Source organism: Rhinatrema bivittatum, chromosome 1, assembly GCF_901001135.1.
Source record: "Rhinatrema bivittatum chromosome 1, aRhiBiv1.1, whole genome shotgun sequence".
In the NCBI taxonomy this organism is placed as follows: Eukaryota; Metazoa; Chordata; class Amphibia; order Gymnophiona; family Rhinatrematidae; genus Rhinatrema; species Rhinatrema bivittatum.
In genome coordinates this window covers 277,024,589-277,036,089 of record NC_042615.1, presented here as the reverse complement: position 1 = coordinate 277,036,089, position 11,501 = coordinate 277,024,589, and the positions used below count along the sequence as shown (strand labels likewise).

At 43.0% G+C, this 11,501-nt stretch overlaps 1 protein-coding gene across 2 annotated transcripts in view; it reads left to right on the top strand.

Annotated features, from left to right (window-relative positions):
- Positions 1–668: 668 nt before the first annotated feature.
- LOC115087724 (retinol dehydrogenase 11-like) overlaps positions 669–11,501 on the top strand; it is a 101,002-nt gene continuing 90,169 nt past the window's right edge. Inside the window, exons 1-2 of one of the 2 annotated variants that reach the window (XM_029595249.1) lie at positions 669–962; positions 8,662–8,901. In XM_029595249.1, coding sequence (XP_029451109.1) covers positions 806–962; positions 8,662–8,901 — 397 coding nt within the window. In that variant the 5' untranslated portion in view covers positions 669–805. The remainder of the gene's footprint in view (positions 963–8,661; positions 8,902–11,501) is intronic. The other variant, XM_029595240.1, reaches the window with a different exon arrangement.

Here is an 11,501-nt window from a genome sequence, read left to right as displayed (position 1 = left end):
TTAACCAGCATGGCTACTGCTGCGCGAAAAAAAGAAAACTGAAGGGGGACCCCTGCTGGATGCAGGGCCAGTGCATTGCTGGGCATGCCCAGTAGGTGCCAGTCAAAGTTCTAGAAACTTTAACAAAAGTGTTCCGTGATTGGGCTGCATCCTGATGATGTCACCCGTATGTGAGGACTACCATCCTGCTTGTCCTGTGAGAATGGGGGTGCCAATTTCAGTCTTTGCGCAGGGCGCCAGTTAGCCTACAACTGGCCCTGTTTGGTCTGACCTATTATCTGAGATTAAAGTTCTCACCTTCAGAAAGGGAATAATGATCTGGCCCACGTTTTGGTGCAGGGTTCTGTTGCCTTCTCAAACTGGCCTGGGAAAGTTACTGTGGGCGCTGTGCTCCCAACACTGCATCTGCCAGATCTCTGGCAGACAGGACTGCAGCTGCGACTCCAACAAAATATTTCACGCCGCCTGCATCACTGCAATGTCGTAAGAGAGCTATTTTGGCAGGCATGAAGTGGAAAATGATTACATTTTTCATTCAAAAATAAGAACTTTCCTGAACAGGGTAAATTGAAATCTCTGCATGGATTAATATGAGTGAGCATCTCTTTTGTTTTCTTGTGCATAAGCCAGAGAGAGAGAGAGAGAGAGCACTAGGAATGTAATTTGCTGCCCTGACAGTGTGTTTTGCATTGCCTGTGTTCAGTACTCTTGCATAAGTGCAGCAGGTGGCTATAAAAAGCAGATCCTCTCTAAGCCTGGCCTTATCCTAGTACTGCTTAATTCATTTTCTTGCTTTAATTTCTTCATGGAGTTGTCTGCATTCTTCTGCCTCCCAAGCTGGTTTGCATGCTCGCTAGTCCTGGCACTAGTGCTGCGAGCCAAAAGGAAAGGGTCCTGGCACCCACGCCAGTCTTCCGAGGATCTGGCAGGGAAAACAGCCATAGTAACAGGAGCCAACACAGGTGAGTGCAAAGCATTGCCAGGGACGAATGAGCCTTTCAGTCAAGTAGCCAATATGCCAACAGACCATTGCGTAAATTCACAAAGAATTTACCTGCTGTTACCTATTACAAACTCTGGTTTGCGGCAAAGAAACTTTACTGTTGAGGAAGGATAGTGATGTATTCTCATTTATTGTATTATGATGTTTTGTTAGAAAAAACTTTAAATAAAAATTGCTTTTAATTAGTGTATTTTATATTTCTTGCACTGTCACCATTGTTGTTCCTCTAGGTGATGTACAACAAGAGACAGTGAGAAAAAAGTTAAAATAAATGAGTTGACTGTCTGTAACTCTGCAATTTGTACTTTCTTTTTTTTGTCCTCAGTTCTAGGTCCTTATAGTCATCATCCCATTGCAATTGTATTGTTCTTTGCTTTTTTTTTTTTGTTTCTCTTTGTAACTCATTCTTTCAAAAAACTCAATAAAAATGTTTATGGAAAAAAAAATATTTGGCACTAGTCTTGTAATGCGCCAGATCTTTTAAACAAATATATGAAACAGGGTGTCAGCAAGCTGGTAAAAATGTTTGCCTCAAAGACAGCCTGGTCTTCTCAGTCCTTCATGACACCCTGTTTCTTATATTTGTTTAAAAGATCTGGCGCATTACAAGAGACTAGTGCCAAGTATTTTAATGTTTTGCTGACTGTCTCTTTGGCCAGATTTGAGACTGTAAGTGGACTCTTCTCATGTGTCGATCTAATCAGTGAATAATTAAAAACAAATAGATACGGTAAGTATTACAACACCCAAATTTCAAAAGCCTACCTTAGTTTGCTCATCCTGGTTAGCTCCCTCGTTACTGTTTTTAAGTATTGGATGCAATTTTCTTACCACCCACATAAGTGGCTGCCTCCAGTGCCTGAACGTAATCTACTCTGAAGTGCAGAAAGGTGGAATAGAAATCTAATAAGTTACATATAAATATAAAAAGCTGCAAAGCCTGTAGGTTTACCCCACAGCCTTTGCACTGATTTTCAAAGTAAACATACTTTGGTACTTTCACTTTGAAAATTTCCCTCAGGCAAGAGCTCCGGCAGAGATTTGCATCTGCTTGTTTTTTCTAATCAGAAGCATGCGTATAGTTTTCTCCCTGATCTAACCCTGCCACAGTGACTTGTCTGCTACAATGAGAGTAAAAGCATGCGCCTTATAGAGCTAAGCACTTACTTTTACCTGCACACAGATGTAACTCCCTTCAGGGCACATAACTAATTTATCTCTTCTGGGGCTGTCCGGCTAGCACGTTATCCCAGGATTAACTCTTTCTCCTTAAGAGGGATTCTTTCTATGGGGAGGAGCTCACGTTTATGGCCTAGAAAATGAAAAAAGGTCACCAGTGTGCTTATCCTTTCTTAATTGTTCATGTTAGTGTTTCCCAGGAAGTGTGATGCAGTAATAAACAGGACCAGGACTGGGTGAAAAATAATAGCTTGCTGATTCATAAAGTTAAATAAAGTCCATTTGTCCAAATGATGAGTCTGCAGCTGACTTGATACAGGATTGTATTCTGCTTGGTAGGTAAGGGTCCTTATTACAGACATCTGAGCAGAGCCCATGGTGATTTTAAATGCGCATATTCTCCCAGTGGCTGTTCCCTTGCAGTCCTAGTGCTAGGCTCCCCTCTGCATTGCAAAAATCCAACCTTTAGTTATCTTCTCCCCCTTGAACACCCAGTCTGTCCTGGTCCCTTGATGGATGGAAATCTGGATGGGATCTCCTTATTCATATTCTTTCTTCCTTTGATTCAACTGTTCCTTTATCCTTGATTGTTTCTTTTTTTTTTTTTCTGGGGGAATTCTCTTAGGGAAAAGTTAGCGGGATTAGGCCTTACCACAGCACTGCGACCCAGTGGGGAAGGTGGATACAAAACCCTCCCCACTTAATTCAAAGTCCAAAAAATACTCATGTTGACACAGGTGCTTGCCACATTCTGGCTCTGAATGGGCTCAATGATCTTCAGCCCCTATACTTTGGGTACAGCCAGCGAGGATGACTTTCCCCATAGAAGCAGGGTGAACTCAGTTCCTTCCAAAAACAGGACTCTTCTAGCCTTCACACTCTCTCACAACAGGATCCATCACTGGTGCTTGCCTACCTAGGGTTTAGAATAGGCTCACAGGTCTTCAGTCCCCTGGATGAGAACCCTCTCACCCCAAGAGGATATCTGGCTCAACAATCTATCTCTCTGTAACTTGTAATGAGAAGGACCCTCTGGCAGGGATTGCACTATGAGGTATCTCACCTAAAAGAAAACTAATTTGGGCAAGGCCGGGAGGCCCTACCAGAGTACGGAAAAGTTAAATCTTTACTCTCTGACTGCTCTCTCAAACTGAATCCCTGGTTAATTAGCATGGCTGAACTAAATAGCATTGAGACACCCAATCCAAAACCTCCTGATGGGGGGGACTGAAGGGGATGGATGTCTCTTAAAAAAAAAGGTGTTAAGGACAGATCTAGTGGCCAGACTGGGAGGACAATTTTCAGACAACATATTTTACCCTCAGAAAACCCTTTGAAAATTGCTCTCTTTAAGTTTTGTTTCTTATATTTTGTAATTTTTGTTTAGAATTTGCGACCTATGCCATTTAAAAAATTTTTGCGAGCTACAGTACTGTACACGTTAGTGAAGGACTTGAAGATACAAAAGTGACCATGTTAGCTCTGGAACAGAACGAGGGATTGGTGTCCCATTCTTTAGACCAGGGATCCTGTTTGTAAGGCATACCATGTGCCTGGCTTAGTTCTCGCACTGCAGGAAGGGCATGCAATGTTCTCAAAAGCACCAAAATTCTCCTTTTGGGAGAAACAAACTGGAAAACAGAATAAGATGGGCCGCTACAGATCCCTACTCAGAAAATACAGATTAGCAGAATACCTTACCCCAGTCACAAATGCAAAAACAGACAGACCCTCACCAAATACAGAAAAAACTATGACAGACTAGAAGTAGAAAGATGCAAACAAAAACTGATCTGTATGCAATGTAACACCACAAAAATAGAAACAGAAATGCATTTCCTCCTGTGCTGTACAAAATACAAAGACATCAGAGATGCACATTTCACAAAGCTGCAGAAAAAAATCCAAGACTTTCCATAAAAGGATGCTAAAGTGTGCACGCATGCACATACACATGCACACACACACACACAGATACCAGCAGTTAGCATACAAAGTATAACATCCAAAAACTAGGAAGAAAGAAAAGAGACTAAAGAAACATGAACTATGTAAATGACTTTGATTTAATGTCTTTAATATTTATTTATTTATTTATTTGGGAGTTTTATATACCGTCATTCCAAAAGAAGATCACAGTGGTTTACAAAATCAGCATTCATATTCTTGGTCAACATTCACATACTGAGTCAACATTCATATTCTGGGTCCATACAACAGCATTACATATTCTAGTATACCACACTGCATTCCGCTTTGAAGCAGCCAAGCAGCCTTAAATGACAGAATAGAAATATTAAATTCAATTAAAGCTTAAAGAGTGACACAAAGGAAAAAACAGTAACACACAGAACCTGCTTGTCAGACAGACAAGCCATTCAAAAATGGACGCAAGCCAGCTTGCTGGATATTGATCCACATGTACAGGGAAATATTCATAAAGAAATGCAGAAATCCAAACAGAAGAAAAAACAGCAAATATGGGAAAATGGGGGGGTGGAGGGAATGAGAATTTTTATAGACATGTTAGTGATAGAAGGAAGTACAAAAGTGGCATTGTGAGACTCAAAGGTGAATGGGAGGAATATGTAGAGGCTGATGAGGAAAAAGCAACATTACTTACATATTTCTGCTCAGTATTCATTGTGGAAGGGCCTGGAGCAGGATCACATTGAACACAAATAAAACTGGAAGTGAGGCAAACCTCAAATCAATTTTTGGAACTGTGTTTGTGAGGATCTAATGAGAAATTATTACTTACCTGATAATTTCCTTTTCTTTAGGATGGTCAGGTGAGCCCAGAACCAGTGGGTTATGCACCTTTATCAGCAGATGGAGATGGAGCAAACTGACGTCACAGTATATATACTCCTGCCCAGTATTCTCTTCAAAAGCAACCGTGGACAGATGAGCAAAAACTTAATTAAAAACAAATAACCATTTCAATACTCAGCCAACATGAAACACTGAGCTAGGACAAGAAATGAATTAACACTAGTCTAGAGACTGGATTAACACTTACCAGTAATCCCTGTAACACATAATTCTCCCTGAGCCTCTAAACAGGGCTGGCACAAGTTAGCGGGCACTCCAGGCTGAGATGCCCGAATATGACAGGCAGCACAGAGGGAAAGGCGCTTAGATTTCTTAGGTATAGGTGCCATTAGGCCAACAGGGCTCTAAGTGGCGACTGAAGGCATGCATATAGCTGGGTTTTTGGGGTTTTTTTTGGCAGAAGTAGTTCTGGAGTACTGGAGACAGGTGGATGTAGTTCCTATTCATAAAAATGGAAGTTAGGAGGAGGCTGGGAACTAGAGACTAGTTAGTCTGACCTTTGTGTTGAGCAAATTAATGGAACCACTGATAAAACTGAGAATAGTGCAGTTTCTGAAATCCAGTGGATTGCAAGATCCAAGACAGAATGGTTTTACCAGAGGTAAATCTTGTCAGACAAATCTGATCAATTTATTTGATTTGTGACCAGAGAGTTGGACCAAGGAAGAGCACTAGATGTAGTATATTTAGATTTCAGCAAGACCTTTGACATGGTTTTGCCTAGCAGACTTATAAATAGATTGAATGCCCTTGGTATGGGACCTAGAGTTACTGACTAGGTTAGAAACTGGCTGAGTAGGAGGTGACAAGTGTCATGAAAAATGGAGTTCTAAGGAGGGGGATGTGCTTCAGGGATCGGTCCTGAGACTGGTTCTTTTCAACATTTTCATGAGCAACATAGAAGGATCATCAGGAAACGTTCGCCTTTTTGCAGATGATACCAAAATCTACAACAGGAAGGTGTGGAAAACATGAAGAGGGATCTAGCGAAGCTCGAAGAATGTCTAGGGGCTGGCAGCTAAGATTTAATGTTAAAAAATGCAGCGTAATGCATTTAGGATGCAAAAACCCAAAGGAGAAGTATCATATTGGAGGTGAAATTCTTCTAAGCAGGAAAGAAGAGCAGGATCTGGGATTGATTGAATCTGATGATCTTAAGGTGGCCAAACAGGTGGATAAAGTGATGGCAAAAGCAAGAAAGATGCTTGGCTACAGAGAGAAAGGAATGGTTCAGCAGAAAAAGAGAGGTGATCTTGCTCCTGTATAGGTCCCTGTGAGACCTCATTTGGAACATTGTGTACAATTCTGGAGACTGCACTATTGAAAGGATATAACAGGATGGAGTCGGTCCAGGTGGTGGCTACTAAAATGATCAATGGTCTTTGTTCTAAAACACATGGGGATAGACTTAAAGATCTAAACATTTACACCTTGGAGGAAAGGTGAGATAAGGGAGATATGATAAGAAGCATTTAAATATCTCAAAGGTTTCCAAGCATAGGAGGCCAGCCTCGTTCAATGGAAAGGAGGCTCTAGAACAAGGGATCATGGGATAAGAGTGAAAGGGAGTAGACTCAGAAGTAATTTTTCTGAACAGAGAGGGTAGTGGATGTATGGAATAGCCTCCCAGTAGAGATCATAGAGATAAAAATGGTATCTGAATTCAAGAAAGCATGGGATAAATACAGGGGATCTCTGAGTGAATGATGGGAATTGCAAGGGCTAGATAATTTGGATGGATGGGAAGACTAGATGGGCCATATGGTCTTCTTCTGCCATCATGTGTTTCTGTTTCTAGAATAGCTGGCTTACCTGAGCAGGCTGAAGGCCAAGATGTTGTTGATTTTCTTTCAAGATAGCTATCCAAACTTTTAGGCCTCATGTAAAAAATGACACTCAAAATAGATCAGGCTCATCAAGCCCTAGCACTGGCTCTGGACAAGAATGGGAAGCCAAGAGCTATTATTTTACATCCACATAATTACAGTGACAAACAAATTCTTAATGTGGCACTGCAACATGGAGATCTGTTTTACAAGGAAAAAAAATATTCATGCTCCATAACTTTTCTCAACGTGTGCAAAAACAGCAGCAGAGTTTCTCCAAAGTTAAACATCAGATTCAACAACAGGGTTTGACTTAGGTTATTGTTTACCCAGCAAAGTTGGATATGAAGACATTTTCTTTTTCAGTCTTATGGTTTATGCTTAACTATGTACAATTTGTTCCTGCTTAGTTACCAGTGTTCTTAAAAATAAAAAGTTATTTAAAAAATACAAATACTAGAGGTCTCTCCATGAAGTTACTAATTAGTATATTTAAAACAAATCAGAAAAAAAATTTTTTTTTTTTCACTCAAAGAACAATTCTACTCTGGAATTTCATTGATGGAGGATGTGGTAAAGGCAGTTAGCGTAGCTGGATTTTAAAAAGTCTGGACAATTCCAAAGGTAGACTTGGGGAAAGCGACTGCTTATCTCTGGACATAAGCAGCATGGAATCTATGTACTACTGGGGATACTGTCAAATGCTTGTGACCTGAATTGGCTACGATTAGAAACAGGATACTGGGCTTGATGAACCTTTGGTCTAACCCAGTATGACATGTTTGTATGTTCATTCATATCTATAAGATCTTCACCAAAATCCTCTTATCCATGAAAGCGTCCCTCAGTCTCTGGGTAATAAGATATCCTAGCCTCCAGGGAATGGACAGTAGGCTCCCACCATGGAAATAGGGTTTCCAAGATATAGGGGGGGGGGGGGGAGGTGAGGGGGGAGGGGGTTCCCTTCCCAAAAAAATAAATAAGGTACAGCTGTTTTCCACAGACTCCAGTGCTCTTAATTGTACTTCTCCTGGAATAGAGACTTCAGATGTGGATCTCTAGAAGAAACTCCTCTTCACTCCTAATTCTGCCCTCAGACAGTCACTGAGAACTTTCAGGATAAAAACCCAAAAAAACAGCGCAGCAAGAAAGATTGCCCTCTCCCCCACTAGGCAGGAAGGGTGAGCAAAAACATCCTCCCAAAGCTAAGAAAAATCAAAACGCAGAAATCTCCAAAAAGTTTCTCCAAACTCAGTCACCATTTCCCAACCACTGGATGTGAATTGGAATGACAGAGTTTCTCTCCTCCTATCCCTTCATGATGCAAAGCTAGAGGGGGGGGGGGGGGGGGGGGGGTGGGGGGTGGTCACAGAATTTTCAAAGTCCAAAAATCCTAAAGATAGAAATACCCTACAAGCCAGATTGTGGATTGGAAAGGTACCTTCTCCTTCCTATCTCATGCAGCCAGGGCTGAAAGTCTCAGCCCACCAGGAACAGGGCCACAAAACAAAACATCATCTCCCAACCCCAAACAAAAAAAAATGCCCCACCAATCTCCCAGGAGCCCACAACTGCAGAAACCACACAGGGGGTGCTGGAGCAAGTGGCATGCTCCAACTCCTACACTCCTCCCAGGCTTTAGACTAGGGCCAGTTTGTAGTGGAGGTCCCAAGGGGGTCTCTATACTTATGTTTTCCTGTTTCAAGTCATAAGTGTGCCACGGAGTTAAACAGCAAGCACATTTGTCTTCGTTCTGAATACACTGTGTGGCTGAATTTGAAGTCTCATTGCTTTCTGTGGTTTATCATTCTAACACAGGAATTGGCAAATACATTGCTCTGGATTTGGCTCAAAGGAATGCCCGTGTGCTGCTTGCATGTCGGAGCAGAGAGAGGGGACAGAAAGCTCTGGAGGAAATTCAGAGAGAGACAGGAAACCAAAATGTCGCTCTGCGGATTATAGACACCAGTAGCATGGCATCGGTTCGCATGTTTGCTGAACAAATCCTGCAGGAAGAGAAACGTCTCGACATTCTGGTGAACAATGCAGGAGCATCAGGTAAATGTGATCCCAGTCATGTTACATAACCAATGCTGCAATAAATTGTGCATGTGTTAGATTCCGCATTTAAGTACTTTGAGTAAGTAAGCATAATCCGCCCCCAACCCCACTCAGGGGAGGGGGCACACTTACTAGCTTCAGAGAGCAGTGAATCCCTCACACGGTTTGGAAGAGACTCGGGTTCTGTGGAATGGGGACAGGAATACTCCTGCAGGTCCACTAAGATGGTTTCACAGTCCACATAAACACACAAATAAACACGCCACTCTATAAATGTGTTCAAAAAAAAAAAAAATAAATTTCAGCATGCACAAAATTAAGTCCAAGGATATAACAGTCAGGAAAAGAGAAAACAGCTTACAGTTCTTTCAAAGAATCTCCACATCAGTCATACAGATATAGTCCTTATTTAACTATGGCTTCTCACTCACTGAAAGCACTACACCTTCTCCCACAGGCTTTTTATTGCTTAGCCCAAAGAAAAATGTATAGAGGATCATATTCAGCCGCTGCGCAACTCAGCCTGGTTTATCCAGCTATCTAGCTAACTTAGCCTATACATTCAGCAGCATGGGCACGCTGCTGAATACCCAGTTATCCGGATGTCTAGCCAGCTAACTTTAGAAAAGGTCTATGGGTTACCAGACTTAGCTGGATAAGTTATCCAGCTAACTCAGCTCCTCCCATTTGCGCCTTCAACCTGTCACAGATGTGAGCCCTTAGGCTGTGGCGTGGTTGACGCAGCCTAGCAGGCAAAAGCTACTAAGCCAACGCCGACAGTAGGTGGGCTCACTCTTACTAGGACTGAGGCCGGGATTTCTCCTATACTAACCCTGTACCTCGCAGGTTGAGCCCTTGGGTTCCAGGGGCCAGCAGGACTTAGGAGAAAGTCCTGTATGGAGTGCCAGACATAGTCAAGTCTTGAGGAGTAGTCAGGGCAGGCAGCAAGCAAACAACATCCGGGTCCAGGCCAAAGTCGTAGCAGGCAGCAAGGTTGAGGTCCAAGCTGAGGTCAGGGCAGGCGACAGTCCAGAAGAGAAGTCAATGACCAAAGCGAGGGTCAGAACCAGGAGTCAGGCAGAGATGGATAGACAAGACAATGGGGGTCCAAGACAAAAGCAGAACAGAGAGAGCAAGGTAACATCAAGGCAAGGCTTGACGAGGCAGGCAACAAGGAAACAAGGCACATGGGAAGCAGCACACACTGCAAGGCTGCAGGAAAACCTGTTGCTGAGGCAAGAATGTGGAGCGCGGCCATGGTTTAAATAGCCAGGTTGCTGACATCATCAGAAAGCGCTGGCTGATGGGTTTCCCAGTTTGGGGCCTTTAAGAGGTGCAGTGCCGTGCACGCATGCACCTAGGAGTCCTGGAAACATGGCAGGACAGCGTTTCAGCCTCATTGGCGGCATGGGTTGCTGGGGGTGAGTGCGGCCGGTTGCGGGCCGTTCTATAGCCAGCCAAAATGTTACATACCCCGCCCGCCACTTAGCCGACTAAATACTTAGCTGGATAAAAAGTTATCCAGGTGGCTGTTGATCCTGGGCACATCCTAGGCACATATTCAACTGCTACCACTTATCTGGCTAAGTGGCACTGAATATGGACCTCGTAGAGTCCTTCTTGAAATTTCCCAAAGTACTGGCACGGCTGATCCAAAACAAATCCTCCCATTGTCTTCTGGTGGTTAGAAGTTCCCCGAGTAATCCTTGCTACTCGCAGAAGAGTTCTTCCTCTTCCACAGATCCAAAACTGGAATTCCAGGATACGCCACAGCTCCTTGCTGTCCCCTTTTGGGTCCCAGAACAACACCACGCTGTATTCCAAACCCCTGAAAACTCCTGCAAAGGTTCTCGGCAGTGCCTCATGGAAAGCACTTTTATATCACCTCCCAACCCATTCCCTTTGAGGGAGGACCCCACTACACGCTATTTTCTACACACCCCTCCGGACCTCCATTGCTGGAAAGTTCCCCATAATAAAGTGTAGCTCCGTTTAGTGAATCCTGAAGAGGAAGGGGGCCACATAAAAAAAAATCAGACAGCTGCAGAACACTCTTTGTCAACATTCCAATGCCTTATTTCTTTTGAATACAAAATGTCAGTTTGTATTCAAAAAACATCATATGCAGTGGTGGCCCTAGTAACTCAAGTGGTTAAGTGCTGTACACTGTTATGCTGAGGACCTGGGTTTGATTCCCAGGCCTGGACTCTGCTCCCTGGATTGTCCAGCCCCTGGAGAAGGGAAGATTCAACAAGCAACACCTAGTGGTCACATTTTAGTATCCACATTAGCCAGGTTCCAAAGGGAGTTGAGGTTTGTGGCTGCTGGTCAAAGAAGGTCACTGCAATGGATGGGCAGATAATTTTAATTGAGCTGGAAATCCAAAGGAGCAAGAGGTCAATTTTTCACTACATAAGGGCTTTATGTGGCTACCAATAGATTATAAAGTTCAATATTTGGCACTGTTCCTCATACCACACTCTGCACACCGTAGTATTCTACAGGCAGTCTCTATCCAGGATTCTTTGCAGTTTCTGATACATTTTATTGGACCAGCCTAAGAACTGATCTGGAAAGGGGTACGATGAGTGAGGGGA